Source organism: Anabrus simplex, chromosome 2 (genome assembly GCF_040414725.1).
Source record: "Anabrus simplex isolate iqAnaSimp1 chromosome 2, ASM4041472v1, whole genome shotgun sequence".
NCBI lineage: Eukaryota > Metazoa > Arthropoda > Insecta > Orthoptera > Tettigoniidae > Anabrus > Anabrus simplex.
In genome coordinates, this window is record NC_090266.1 from 862,193,850 (window position 1) to 862,210,112 (window position 16,263).

Consider the following 16,263-nt stretch of genomic DNA (forward strand, 5'->3'; position numbering starts at 1 on the left):
TGTTATGACAGGACTTACAATTATATTTTGCATGTTGTAGCAGACTATTAAGAAGCAGGATTCTTTAAGAAAATGATACCTTGTGTTGTCAGCAGGATAGGGGGTTATAAAGAGAGGAGTATCCAGCGAGAAGCATAGGTCCAGGAAAGGCTTTTAATCATGACCCACACTGGGTCATTGCACTGCATTCAGAGTGTCTGAGGAACATATAAGATGGATATGAATGCTCTATGTAAACAGTAGCAGCCAGGTTGAGTGTGCAGCTGGCATGTTCAACAGCTTTCCTGTGACTGTCAGTGTACATACAGGATCAGTGCTCTTACCTTTGCTCTTAATTCTTGCCACGGTTATGATCATACTTGACTTACAGAGTGAGCTTCCATGGACTCTCCTTCAAGCTGCCGACATTCCACTTGCAAGTAAATTTCACAACTCCAGTCATGGAACAACTATCTCTGCTAATACAGTATGACCTTTGTCTCAACACAAGAAGAGTGAGTACATGGAGACCAATCTGAATTATGGTATTTTTCTAATCAATTGTGTAGATTTATTCAGTCTATCTTCTTCAGGTATCTGGGATTCATGGGAGTAATGACATTCTGAATGTTGAAGTACGAGTGAGAATAAACACTACTTGGATGTAATGCAGAGACACCACTGGTATGTTCAGATACTGTCACATGCCAATCCATCTGAAATCCAGGACATATAGCACCTTGGTACACCTGCTTGTGCTCTATGGGTCAAAATGTTGGCCAGCAACGAAGAAGGTAGGTAAAGCACCAACTCCAGGTAATGGAGATGGGGTGACTTTGATGGACTTTGGGAATAAGTGTCGTACCAATCTATGAAAAGAGTTACAACCATGTCAGATGTACTGCACATGAACCTGTCACTGGCACTACATACAATTTTTAAGTTGATGGTCAATGCTTGCGAGTAAGACCAAGGCAACTATGCCTGGATATGAATAAGTTTAATTTGAAATGCCACATCTTACACCAAGCTGATGTATTTGACAGATCAAAATGGCATTCTGAGATCAAAAAAATGGACCGTACACCTGCAAGACAATGTTAGGAATAATAATAATAATAATAATAATAATAATAATAATAATAATAATAATAATAATAATAATAATAATAATAATAATAATGTTACAAGTAAAATGGTGCTGTTCTCTAGGATGCTATGTCAAGAAAATTAAAATAGCCTTTATTCATACAGTCATTATCTTACAATAAATAGACACTCACATCATATGTGACAGCCACGTACTCGCTGGGGGGCACCTTTCCTGAGGGGTCATCAGGCACTTGACCAAAGCTGTGGTATGTGGCGTTGAACAGTCGCGCCAAGAAATCCTTCATCTTATCCTGTGAGTCTGGTGCAGTTGATCTACAACATACACAGTGTCCTTGTACACAATGAACAGAGAGTACAATCTGAAGAGTATTTAAATTACAACTACAGTTTATTAAAATAAGAATTTTAGTATCACAAAATTGCAAACATAGCAGTTCATTCTTTTTTCTTTCTTTCTTTCTTTCTTTCTTTCTTTCTTTCTTTCTTTCTTTTTTTCTCTCTCTGCTTCCTCTTGTTGATTTCATCCTTGGTCTGGATATCATTCAACTACTTTCAGCAGGCACTAGGCAGAGCACTGGAGCTGACAGCTATGCTTGTGTCCAGGGAATGCCGAGGTAATGAGATATAGTCAAATGAACGTAGAGAAAGCAGCTACAATTCTATAGGTAAATAAAAACAGGAATTTGTTCATTATTTTGGATAGAGTAGAGTAAGTGATAAAAAGCTAGCACCTCATAAAACAGAGATTTTAATATTCCATGTATTGCTATAGATTTTGAGAAATGCCAGGTTGTCAGAACTATGACCAACAGGAGTTCGTTAACATGCTGGAAGCTAATGACCATAGTTATCATGTTTAAACACTATCAGAATCCACTGATGTGAACTAAGATCAAACCCACTGTCTTGAATATAGAAGGGAAATGAGTAACTGACAGCACCACTGAGATCAACTTGAGATTGAGGAGGCAGAGAGAGAAATGAACTTCTGTCTCTTTGATGGTTAAGGTGATAGTATAGAAAATTTCCATCTGGCTTGTCCAGATTTAATTCAGCCACTACCTGAGAGGATTTTTACCTGGTATGGGGATTGGAATTAGGTGGATTCAGCTTTAGAAGATTAAAATCCCACTCTCAGTCACCCTTGAAGTGATCTTCATGACTTTATACCTCAATTCCTTGTGGCTGTGAGCATGGTGTAGTCTCAGTCACTTTCTTCCCAATTCTAGCCACAATTATACTGGGAAATATTGGAGTTGATGACATAAGGGCTTTAAAAAAATAATAATATCAAATAATATACCAAATAATATACCAAATAGTCTGGCCAGTTAATCTGCTAAGGTAATAGAGTAAACCATACAGCCAGTGTCTCCACGCTGAGTGTTGGGTGGCGGTAAATAGCCTGACCCATTATAAGGACCAACGGCTAAGGGCAGAGGAGTCCTCATAGAAGGGAAATGGGCCCTTAGTGGAGGAAATGCCACTGAAACCCCATATCAGGTACTCCAGAGGAGCAGCTACAAATGGCATCTGTTCTCCATGTTAGGAGTGGCCTACAAGTTTCGGCTGGCAGTAGCTCTAAAATGCCTTTGGGAATGGCAAACCCATCGTAATAAAAGCCTATATGAAGACAAGTGTATTGAAGCCTAGGAAAATGCTAAAGTGTTCCCCACAAGCGACGTGCAATTATTGTGATGCTGGGAGAAATATGAGAAATGGGCGACCAGCAACCACTATCAATGTTGTGACACTAACAGGGAAAGTGGAAGAAATTGTAGATTTTATGGTTGACAAAGATGTAGAATTGCTGGGATTCAGTGAGACCAAATGGACAGGAAAAGGTAAGAGGAAACTAAAGAAATGATACACCTTATACTATAGTGGAGTAAGAGAAGCCAAAAATGATGTAGGTCTCATAATTAGAAAAGACCTAAAGGAATACCTAGAATTGGTGGAAAACATAAATGAAAGGTTGATTAAGGTCATATTGAGACTTGAAACTGGTGTTAGAGATAGTTCAAGGTTATGCTCCACAAACAGGAAATGCAGATACAGATCTAGAGGAATATCTTGAATATCTGGAAGATCATATAAAGGAAAAACAGGTTGTAATTATAGGAGACATGAATGCCCAAGTAGGTCAGGAAAGAAAAGGAGGTGAAGTGATTATAAGTCCATTTAGATATGGGAAGAGAAACAAGGCTGGAGATATTTGGCTAGACTTTTGTAGAAGAAATGAGCTGATCATTCGTAACACATGGTTTCAAAAGAAAAACAGTCAGATAGGCCTATAGTTAGGATAACAAAATCAAAACTCAGATAGATTACATTTTGGTTGGGAAAGGTAACAGGAAAATGTTGGTAGATGTAACAGCCCTCCTAAATGAATCTTTCGAAGGAGATCACAGAGTTGTAATAGCTAAGTTAAAGATGAGAAAGATTCAAAAGATGACAGAGATTAGGCTGAGAAAGCTAAGGGTGTGAAAATTGCAGGAGAAGGAAATAAATGAAGAGTTCCACACAAACACATTAAAACGAGTATACCTAAGGAAGACATCGGAAGAGTCAAAGAAAAATGGTCATGCTTTAAAACAGTCATGGTTGAGTCTGCAGAAAAGACCTGTGGAAGAGTGTCAGGAAGGAAGAAAGATCAAGAAACGCCCTGGTGGAATGACAGGGTAAAAGATATAGTGAAAAGGAAGAAACGAGCTTGGAAAAGATGGCTGAGAAACAGAACAACACAATGTGAAACAGAATACAGGCACTGCAAGAAGGACTGCTCCAAGGTGGTTCAAGAAGAGAAAAAGAAATGTTGGCAAAAATTCACTGAATCTCTGCAAGAAGATACAACCAGAAACAAAATGATCTTATTCCAGTTGGCTAAAAAGAAAAAAACCCAAAAAATGAACAGGAGGAAGTGATGACACAGAAGCAGGATATATTGCAGAGGTGAACAGCTTTACAACGTGCAAAATACCTCGGTACAAGGAGAAATCGAAGAACCAGATTTAGTGCAGATGGAAAATAAGAGAAACAAGGTGTCCATGGCAGAGATTGAGTGGGCCGCTAAAAGAATGAAATGAGGCAAGGCAGCTGGAATTGACGAGGTTACCATATAAATGATAATAGCAGCAGGAGTTGTTGGTCTACAGTGGTTGTATAGACTCTTCAGAGTGATATGGGGAGAAAAGACTATTCCAAAAGAGTGGACAAAAGGGGTTATTATACCAATTTTCAAGAAAGGAGACAGGAAGCAATGTGAAAATTACAGAGGAGTGACACTGATACCTCATACAGCTAAGATCCTTGAAAGAATCTTGGATAGACGAATAAGAGGCAGACTAGAGGGAAAATTGGCAGAACACCAGTATGGATTCAGAAGAGGCAGGTCCACATTTGACCCAATATTTACATTGCGTAAAATGATGGAAAGGTATTGGGAATATGGAAAGGACATGGTAGCAATGTTTCTAGATATTGAAAAGGCATATGACAGTGTCCCAAGGAATTTGGTATGGAAAACATTGACAGAGGCACAGATTGGGAATGAAACAATGCAGATGGTAATAGCATTGTATCAAAATTGTGAAAGCTGTGTTGGAAACAAAATGGGTCAAACTGAATGGTTCAGAGTTGAGACAGGCTTAAGACAGGGAAGTGTATTGTCTCCCTTACTCTTCATTATCATCATGGATAGAATTCTACATTATATCAAGGAGAAGATGATGTAAGAGCAAATAAAGTCTATGCTATTTGCTGATGACATTGTAGTTTGGGATAGATAATGAGGAGGAAGTACAGACATAAGTTGATTTATGGAATGAGGAGATACAAAATTTTGGAATGAAGATTAGTACTGCAAAAAAGTAAGACTTTGATCATGGCAAGAGGTAACAGAAAATCCAGGGGATCGATAAAAATAGGAAATGAACCTCTTAAAGTAGTGAAAATTTTTAAATATTTGGGCAGTGTGATATCACAAGATGGAAATTTGGATGGAGAAATTGATTTAAGAATACAGCAGTCTGCAAGACTCTACCAGTGTGTTAGAGACATTGTATGGAACAAAGATGTGCCAATGAAGTGCAAGAAGGTTTTATACTCGCCCTATTATAAAACTATACCGACCTATGCTTCAGCAGCCTGAACGTTAACTAAGTGGAACCAAAGTAAGATATAGGCAGCTGAAATGAGGTTCTTGAGGAGCATACAGGGAAAGACAAGATGAGATAGAATACAAAATGAGGAAATAAGGAGAAGCGTGTGAGTGTGTAAACTTCAAGAAGAGATTGTTAGAGCAAAGCTAAAATGGTTTGGACACACGATGAGAATGCCAGGAGAGAGAATACTAAAGAGAACATTCATGGATACAGAGACTGGAAGGAGGCCTAGGGGACATCCTAGAATGAGATGGAGGAGGACTGTATTGCAAATAGAGGAGTTGATAGCAATAAAGTACTAGAAGAGGAATGGTGGAAAAATCGAGTAAGGTGGAGGGTTTTGGTACACTATCCTACCCAGAGAAAATCTGGAAAAGGGAATGGATGAAGAGAAGACCAGAATAAACCCCATGGCACAACAGTCCTGAAGGGCCGTCGCCTACCAAGCAACCGCTACTCATCCCGAAAGCCTTCAGATTACAAGGTGTTGTGTGGTGTGGACGAATTCTCTTGGCCATTATTCTTGGATTTCTAGACCGGAGCCACTATCTCACTGTCGAATAGCTCTTCAATCTTCAATAGACTGACTGGACCTCGAACCAGCCCTCAGATCCAGGTAAATATACCTGATCTTGCTGGGAATCGAACCCAGGGCCTCTGGCTAAAAGGCAGGCATGCTACCCCTATACCTTGGGGCTGGCATATGAATAATAATAATAATAATAATAATAATCATAAAAATAATATCTTTATCATCTTGTGTAGCATACTTCATTTTGTACTCACGTCCTGTGCTTAAAGCTGCAGGTTTGAATCTTAGCATCGTGTCGATTGACGTTAAATAGTGCTTAAATACAAGAAGCACGTGTCAGTAGATTTAATGGCGTGGTAAAGAAACGTTGACCTCAAATGAGTGATCAATTAGTCATTATCCTTCCGTTCCCAAGATATTATGTTTGATCCTGACTGAGGTGTATGGCATTTGAGGTTGTTTAAATGCGTTACCTGTAGCCTACGTTCTTCCCTGGCTTCTGGTGTATTTAAGCCCTTCTTTGTGACAAAAGTCTGACACCCTGAAAACTACTTATAGCAATTGAAAGAAAGTTAAAAAATTATTATTATTATTATTATTATTATTATTATTATTATTATTATTATTATTATTATTATTATTTTGACTATGATGTTCCAAGTCCTGTAAACAAAGCAGCAACAGTAGAAATATATTGGCTTTTGTACTAAGGGAAGCAATAATAACAAATACTCACACAGTGGTATGGTGTGGACTCTTTAAGCATGCTGATCACACTTTCTGGGGTCCAGTGGCACTTAGATCTATTCTCCCTTTCCTCCCAAATTTGTCAATTCATTTACAGCCTAGTTCAGTTTTACTGACTGTCAGTTCAATGAAAGTTAAGGACAGGAGTGAAAGTCTCTTATCATTGCATGTTTCAGGAGTACATGTGTATGTGTCAAAATGTGCATAAAGAACGTTCAGCAGCAGCGCTTGTTATCAGTATGGACAATCAAACCACAAACCCAGTTTCTCCTTCTCATTAATCCCATCGAAGCTTTTCATTCTGCTCAGAAAATCCTTGTCACTCTTCTTCAATTCAACATCCGGGAAGAAGTTGCCAACATTCACCCCATGGAAAAAGGGATTATCATCAACGTCAATGGTGAAAAAGCTGCGAACAAGGTCTTACACACGATAGGATCAGCTCATCTAGGGTCATCTGTACCTTTTCAGCACCTACCACAGTCTGTCTTCAATCCTCCACCCCCTCACAGCCACATGATTAAGGGAGTAGACCTGGCCTTCTCAGAAGAATCTATATTCAACAAACTAAAAGTAGATGGTATTTCAGTTCGGAAGGCCATCCATATCAAAAACACCCCTGGACCGACATTCATGATGCATCTCCTTCGACTGCTCACCACTGATCTTGACAGACTACTAGAACAGAGTGTGTACATATTTCCGCAACATCACAGAGTGGAGCCTTTGCCTACTCTTCATCATTGGGCCCCTATGCTGTGAGAGCTGCTTACAGTACAATGATCATGTCACAGTCCAATGTCAGCAGAGAATCCAAACTGTAGACATTGTAATCAGCCTCACTATTCTTCTCAATGCCCCAACAAACAAGCGCCTCCGCAGTGCCACACTTGTGGATTATTTCATGCAATTTACTCAAGACAGTGTAAAGCTTGCCCGACCTCACCACCAGACAGCCCTGACCTCATAGCCCCCATCAGAACAATTGACCCCACCACACCTGCGACAAACTCCATCTGTCCATCCCTACCACGAAGAATCATCTGATTTTTCACCCTATCTTTGATGAATATCTTCCCATACTACCATCCCCTACATATTTCCCACCTCCAAGCTGCAGGAAATCAGGGATTAAATCTGCATTTTCAAGTAATTCACACTGGCTTAAACACACACTTTCAGTTTCACCGACTAGAAACTACTGTGTAATGTAGGTTTGTTCTTCTACTTCTTTTCAGTCTACAGCGTTACCTCAGTGCGCATGATAGTGGTAATACTTTTTTCTACATCTCTTAGTGAAATGATTGTGCAAACCAAACACATATCAGTCTAGGTATGTGACAGTTAAAACAAAGTATTCAGGACAAGTTGGGGGAACAAAATCTCCTAATACTTAAATACTTAAATCTCTTCTTTTAAATATTATTCAGTGAGAAGCTGCACTCCATTAACATTTATTCCAAGTGCTGCTCATGTGCAAATCAAGTAATCCACTTGTTTAAAAGCAGGTTACCAGAAAATTGTTATATTCAGTTAGCTTCCAGAAACAACAAATTTTCTATTCATTTGTACTACCTACATGGAAAATCACATGATCTATTTTGTTATAAACCCATACTAGCACAGAAGTCCAGCAAACACTCCCCTTTCTTATTAGCTTCCATATCTTCCCCACATTTACTAATCACCCTTTCATATCCTTCAGTTCTATTTCTAACTCTTGCATTGAAATCGCCAATTAACACTATCCTATCCTTGCTGTTTCAATTACCTGGTGCATACTGAAAATTTGATTGTGACAGCTCCTCTGTGGTCTGAAACCAGACTGGTTTTCATCCAACTTCCTCTCAACCACTGATCGCACCCTCCTTTCCAAGATGCCAGTGAATACTTTGCCTGTTATACTAATCAAAGAGATACCTCGATAGTTGTTGCAATCCTTCCTGTTCCCTTGCTTATAGATATGTGCAATTATTGCTTTTTCTCATCTGAAGGTACCATACCATCATTCCATGCTAATCTTATTACTCTGTGAAGCCATTTTATCCCTGCCTCCCCACTATATTTCACCATTTCAGGTCTAATTTATCTATTCCTGCTGCTTTATGAAAATGGAGTTTATTTACCACCTATTCCACTTCCTCAAGCATAATTTCACCAATATCATTTTCCTCCTCGTCATGAGCTCGGTTGTTTGTGACACTACCAGGAAGATTTCCTTTTACGTTGAGATGATTTTCATAATATTCCCTCCACCTTCCAGATCAGATAGTGGTCTGTATCATCGAAAAATCCCCGGAAAACTTGTATATTCCTAACAGATTTCCTGAATTTAAATTCAATTAAGATATAGTCTATTATGGATCTGGTACCCCTACCCTCCTATATGTAGCGGTGAATAACATTATGTTTGAAGAATGTATTCGTAACTGCTAAACTCATACTAGCACAGAAGTCCAGCAAATGCTCCCCTTTTCTATTAGCTTCCATATCTTCCCCACATTTACCAATCACTCTTTCATATCCTTCAGTTCTAAATTCAACTCTCGCATTGAAATCACCCATTAGCACTATCCTGTCCTTGCTGTTGACCCTGACTACAATGTCACTCAATGCTTCATAAAACTTGCCAACTTCATCCTCATCTGCAACCTCACATGGTAAATACACTGAGACAATTCTCATCCTAATTCCTCCAATTGACAAATCTACCCACATCATTTGCTCATTTATGTGCCTAACAGAAACTATGTTGCATGCAATAGTATTCCTGATGAACATCCCTACCCTACACTCTGCCCTTCCCTTTTTAACACCCATCAAGTCCACTTTATAGTCTCCAATATCCTTGTTATCTTCCCTTGCTCGAATATCACTTACTCCTAGCACATCCAGATGCAGCCAGTTTGCTGACTCAGCCAGTTCTACTTTCTTTCTTCCATAAGCCCCATTAATATTGATAGCTCCCCATCGAATTCCATTTCATTCGCCAAGTTGTTTCGAAGGAGTCCCTCGCCTGTCAAATGGGAGTGGGTCTCCGTTACTCCCACAGGTCTGAGGCTTGCTTAAAATGTTCTCAGATTGGTAAATTGGTGAAGCAGGATGCTACCCTACTTACACATAGTTCAAGTGAGGGTCTCTCCTCTAACGGGTTAGGGACCATGGTGGATTGTATAGTCCTAGCTGCCTGAGCACAAGGAGGGCCATGACTCAGAATATGTCCAAGATTCCTACTCCCATTCCATAGCAACTGATATCCCGACTCTCAGGACCACTTACTAGGCCATTCAGCTGTTGCCCATGGTTCATGAACTAGGACATGACTACAGTAACCCACACCATGAACTATAAAAATACACAATAAAAATTAAAAATAAAAACCTTAGCCAGGAGGCACAATTGGCCTCTCCTCCATATCCTTAATTTCTAACATCCTTTTACCCACCTCCCTTCTCAATCACATCTTCTCAACCCACCCGCATCTCTTGGCCAGAGAGAGGGTGGCCCATCCCATCCCATCAGGGTGGGGAATTAAAGCAAAAAAAAAAAAAAAAACCCCACAAAAACTGGAAAATTCTTCTAATGCAGTTGATGAGAAGCCTGACTGCTTCAAATACCATACACAAATAATTTAGAGAAGCCCATGAGCAAATATTCATTGGTTGAGTTCATTCCTAAGACAGACAAAATTGAAGTGTGGGCCATAACTCCATTTTAGTGAAGAAAATGCTTCGTATGGGAACTTATAATTTATTTTTCTTCTATCAGCTAACACAAAAACATTAAATTATGCAAATTACTGACCTATACAGATGCACACATTATAGTAAATATCACAATACAAATGGCGGCAGTATGTTTTAACATCACTGCCGTTAGTGACACAACTGTCGCAACGTCTCTTTCGGGGATGTCAAATGGCATCTTTGCATTTCTGCCAGGTGGACTAAAAACCATTTGTCTTGTTATTGAGGAGAGTTTCTGTTTCCTTTGTCTTTCTAATACAATAGGTTATACCAAGGAACCTGATTTGACCTGAAGTGGTCACATTAAATATTTTGTTAAACGTGACTAACTAATAGGAAATTGGTCTCAAAACCAAACAGAGCTGATCTGAAACTTCTAGCCTCATAATAAACGTTTTTATCCCATTATTCTGCTTTGTTAATTATATCAGAAGAAAAGTTTGTCAAATCCAACATGTTTTTTGTAATCTTCCTTTTGCTACCATATTTTTTAATTTCATTTCTATATAGAAACCTGAGCAAAGGCTCTTCTTGGTGCAATACAGAGGAATTACAATGATGGCCATGTTTCACAATTAAACAACAAAATAAGGTAAATATTATATACTGTAATGTGATGTAATAGATATGACAGGACAAAGCTTCATGAAATTAATTACTATGCTACTTTATTTAGTTGCATTACTCTTGAAAATATATAGAGTTCTTCTATTTCTTGGAAGTGAATTATACATAGGCCTAGTTATAGAAACATGCCATAGAAAATTTTGACCATAACTAGCAGAATGAATCTGGCTGTAGTGAATATTATAAACAATTTTGTTTCATAAGTATGAATCTGTGAATTGGTAATAATTGATGTGTTTTTGAACAGACTGATTTATTTTAAGTTTATAGATCACAATACTAGAAGTGATTATATTACATATTATTAACAAATAGATCACAATTGGGAAATATCCCAGTGTCAATGATCACTTACCAGTACAGTAGTGTGATAATAAAGTTAAAACATAATTAAACAACAACAGCAACAACAACAACAATGAGAAGAAGAAGAAGAAGGAGAAGAAGAAGAAGAAGAAGAAGAAGAAGAAGAAGAAGAATACGAATAAGAAGAAGAAGAAGAAGAAGAAGAAGAAGAAGAAGAAGAAGAAGAAGCAATTCCATGGAAAGGGAATATCACAAGATATACTACTAGTTTAACATTCAAAATCCAGCATCATCATATACAAATTCACATGTACCTTAAGTATTTCAAAATTTTACACTATGACTGACAGTGGATTGAGCAGTCCGATTACTATTATCTTAGCATTGTAAATACAGCTCTTTCATATACAAATTCGCACAGACCTTAAATAATTCAGTTGCCTTAATACTACAATTTTTTTTTGCTATTGGTTTTACGTCACACCAACTCAGATAGGTCTTATGGCAATGATGGGATAGGAAAGGCCTAGGAATTGGAAGGAAGCGGCCGTGGCCTTAATTAAGGTACAGCCCCAGCATTTGCCTGGTATGAAAATGGGAAACCATGGAAAACCATCTTCAGGGCTGCCAACAGTGGGATTCGAACCCACTATCTCCCGAATGCAAGCCCACAGCCATGCGCTTCTAACCGCATGGCCAACTCACCTGGTAATACTACAATTTACAGTGGGTTGAGCATTACATTAAAATAAGATACCATCACATAAAAATTTATACAAAATTTACAGAATGCTGGAGTCTATTCTTGAAGCATCTTACATTTTTGGGTAAAAGTTCTAAGACAACTGCAGGTAATGCATTTCAATCATCAATTCCCCAATTTACAAACAAGTATTTACCATAGTTTTCTGCAATCTACCTTTTACTTTATGCGGATTATGTGCCCTGCTTATGTAACAGAGCTTTCCTAGTCAACTGTTAAACTCTCCCCAAGCTGGCTTATTCATTTAGGCATTATACATGGCACATAAGTGTGTTTGTTTCCTTCTAGTCCCCAGTGTCTCCCACCCAAGTTTTTCTGTCAAACTTGTCACACTACTTCCAAGATTGAAATTGTTGAACACAAATCTTGCAGCCTTTCACTGTACCATCTCAAGTTCCTTAATGAGTCTTGTTTGGTATGGATCCTATACAGCTGCTCCATATTCCAGGACTGGCCTAATGAGTGATATATACCCCTGCACCTTTGCCTGGGAACTGCTGCCCTTTAGCACCCTCATCACGAAGTGGAAGGACTTGTATGCTTTGGTAATTTTTTATTTTTATTTATCAATTAATTCTAATGAGCCAAAGGCTCATATTACTGGAATTGTACGATACAATTTGTTTCGCATCTAAAATTAATATAATACATATACATCGGCTGCAAATAAATATATATATTTGTTATAATGAACTTTACTCTAAATATTTCCTTTACATTACCATTACACAAAGTCTTATCAAGAAAGTCGTCTACTTACTTAGGTACTGATTCCATAGCACTTTCTTTAGTTTAATTTTGAAAGATGACAGATTGGAAACTGATTTTAAATCTCTTGGAAAATGATTATATGATTGAATGGCTGAGAACTTATAGCTAGAGTTGCTATACTTATATGAGTGTATTTGAAAGAGAACTATGTCACCTGTTTGTTGTGTGTTATAATTATGAATGTCTAAATTCAGTGTGTAGTTACTATTGTGCAGGACACTGTTTAGCTTAATTTTGTGATGATCTAAATGCAGTGCACATAGATAAGGGCATAATTTTACTATTAGCGTATAAAACTCGTGTGGGTATGTCAAGAGGAAGATTATAGATATTTTTGATTGCTCTATATTGTATTACCATAAGTTCATGCAGGACTGTCTTTCTGCAACGAGACCAAATTACGTTTAGGTATTGTAAGTGACTGTGAATGAGTGAGTAATATACTGTAAGTAGAACTTTCCTATGGACAACATATCTTAATCTTCTCAATAGCCCAGATACTGAAAAAATCTTTTACGCAATGTAATCAACATGCTCTACCCAGCTTAAATGTTTATCTATTATTAGACCCAGATATTTAAAGTGATCGACCTCACCTATTTCCGTGTTATTAATCTATATATATAAAGTAGCTTGTCCTGACTGACTGACTGACTGACTGACTGATTCATCATCGCCGAGCCAAAACTACTGGACATAAAGAAATGAAATTTTGGGCATAGATTCATATTAAGATGTAGGTGCTCGCTAAGAGAGGAATTTTGGATATTCCATCGCTAACGGGGTGAAAAGGGGGGTGAAATTTTAAAATGAGTGTGTCTATATCTCAAAACTTTAAAAGTTTACACATGTGAAAATTGGTATTTAGAATCTTCTTTAAAAATAAGGAAACACGTATTTTTTTGTTTTCAGACAATCCCAATAGGAGGGGTGAAAAAGGGTGAAAAAGGGGTTGAATGCCTTTAATCCGGATACGCTACTTATATCTCACAAACTGAAGATATTACAGACCTCAAAATTGGTACTTTTGATCGCTGTGAAAAATAAAGGAACACATATTTATTTGTTTTTGGAAAATCCAATTAATGCGAGGGTGAAAGGGGGGGTGAATTTTTAAAATGAGTGCATCTATATCTCAAAAGTTTTAAAGTTTGCAGATGTAAAAATTGGTATTTAGAATCTTCATTAAAAATAAAGAAACACGTATTTTTTGGTTTTCGGAAAATCGCGATAGGAGGAGTGAAAAGGGGTGGAAAAAGGGTTGAATGCCTTTAATGAGGCTACTTATATCTCAGAAACTGAAGATATTATAGACCTGAAAATCGGTGTTTGGGATCTCCTTTAAAAATAAAGAAACACGTATTTTTTTTGTTTCTGGAAAATCCAATTAAGGGAGGGGGTGAAAAGGGGGTAATATTTTAAAATGAGTGTATCTATATCTCAAAACTTTTAAAAGTTATAGATGTGAAAATTGGTATTTAGAATCTCCTTTAAAAATAAAGAGACACGTATATTTTGTTTTCGGAAAATCCTAATAAGAAGGGAAGAAAAGGTTGAAGAAGGGGTCGAATGCTTTTCATGAGTCTACATATATTTCAGAACCTGAAGATATTACAGACTTGAAAATTGGTATTTGGGATCTACTTTAAAAGTGAGGAAACACGTATTTTTTCGTTTTTGGAAAATCCAAATATTGGGGGTGAAAAGGGGGGTGAATTTTTAAAATGAGTGTGTCTACATCTTAAAACTTTAAAATTTACAGATGTAAAATTTGGTAGTTAGAATCTCCTCTAAAAATAAAGGAACACATATTTTTTTTTGTTTCCTGTAAATCCCAATAGGAGGGGTGTAAAAGGGGGAAAAATAGGTTGAATGCCTTTAATGAGGATACATATATCTCAGAAACGAAAGATATTACAGAACTGAAAATTTGTATATGGGATCTCCTTTAAAAATAAAGAAACACGTATCTTTTAGTTTTTGGAAAATCCAATTAATGGCGGTAAACAGGAGTGACAAATTGGAGTGAATTTTTTGAAAGACTATATCTACAGAATATCTTGGAATCGTAAAATGTTACAGACATAAAAAGTGGGTGTTTGGAATCTCCTGTAAATGTAAAGAAACAGAGGTGATTTGTTTTTGGAAACTCCACTTAAGGGGAACTCAAAAGGGGTGAAATTTTGAAATGAGAATTTTTACAGTATATCTAAAAAACTTAACATGTTACAGAAGTGAAAAATGGTATTTTTATCTCTATTAAACATAAAGAAACGTGTATTTTTAGTTTTCGGAAATATCACCTGGGTGGAGGGGGGGGGTAAAAGTGACTGAAAATGGTGTTGAATTCTTTTAATTAGGCTACTGATATATAAAAAATGCAGATTTTACAGACGTGAAATTTGATATTTTCAATCTCCTTTAAAAGTAAAAGTACACGTATTCTCTAAAAATCCAATGAGCCGGGGGGGGGGGGGGGGGTGTGTGTGTGAAAGAATTGAAATATTAATTGGCTTAATTGTATGAGAATACATACATCTAATAAAAACTTAAGTTATTACAGATGTGAAAATTCTTATTTGGATCTCCTTTAAAAACAAAGAAAAACGCGTTTTGGGCGGGAAACCATCTTGGAGGGCGGGAGTGTAAAGGAGTTGAATTCCTTTCATGAGGACACGTAAATCAAAAACTGAAGAAGTTAGAGTCGATATAATTGGTATTTAGAAGATCCTTTACTATTAAAGAAACAAGTATTTTTTTCGGGAAAGTTCACTTGGGGGGGGGGGGGAGTAGTGTGAAATGAAGTGAAAAAAGTAAATTACTTTTATGGGGATACTTATATCTCAAAACTGAAGGTAATAGACGTGAACATTGGTGTTTGGAATCTCCCTTAAACATAAAGAAACAAGCCTTCTTTTAATATTTTGGCGGGGGGTGGGGGGTGGCGGTAAATGAACTTAACGGCGGTGGGGTGTAGAAGGAGGTGAGACCAATTGATTTTACTGTTATTAATGTACTTATAAGGATCCTCCGTTGCTCAGGCGGCACCGCTCCGGCCTCTCAAAGCTGGGTTCCGTGGTTCAAATCCCGGTCACTACATGTGACATTCGTGCTGGACAAAACGGAGGCGGGATAGGTTTTTCTCCGGATACTCCGGTTTTCCCTGTCATCAGCCATTCCAGCAACACATAATAATAATAATAATAATAATAATAATAATAATAATAATAATGTTCCGCACCGTCGTCAAATGTGCGGACCGCGCTGGCAACGGCTCCTGGACGGGTAATGACTAAGAATGCAGTCCGGCCGCGGGTTCAGTGCCGCCAAATCACCCAATATGACACCACGCCGGATCTCCTGAAGGATTTTATCCATATTAAAAATGATTAACGGAAAAGATGGCAAAGATTTACGGACCCAACTGACCAGGAGGAATACCTGAGCCTAGCCCGGGAATTACGAAATCGATTGTTGGAAAGGAATATTGAAAAATGGGAGGATACGTGCTGTTTA

General features: G+C 37.7%; 1 protein-coding gene across 2 annotated transcripts in view; it reads right to left on the reverse strand.

Annotated features, from left to right (window-relative positions):
* LOC136864521 (pickpocket protein 11) overlaps positions 1-16,263 on the reverse strand; it is a 248,834-nt gene that overhangs the window by 41,394 nt on the left and 191,177 nt on the right. For both annotated transcript variants that reach the window (XM_067141597.2, XM_067141596.2), the window contains exon 4: positions 1,263-1,404. In XM_067141597.2, coding sequence (XP_066997698.2) covers positions 1,263-1,404 — 142 coding nt within the window. The remainder of the gene's footprint in view (positions 1-1,262; positions 1,405-16,263) is intronic.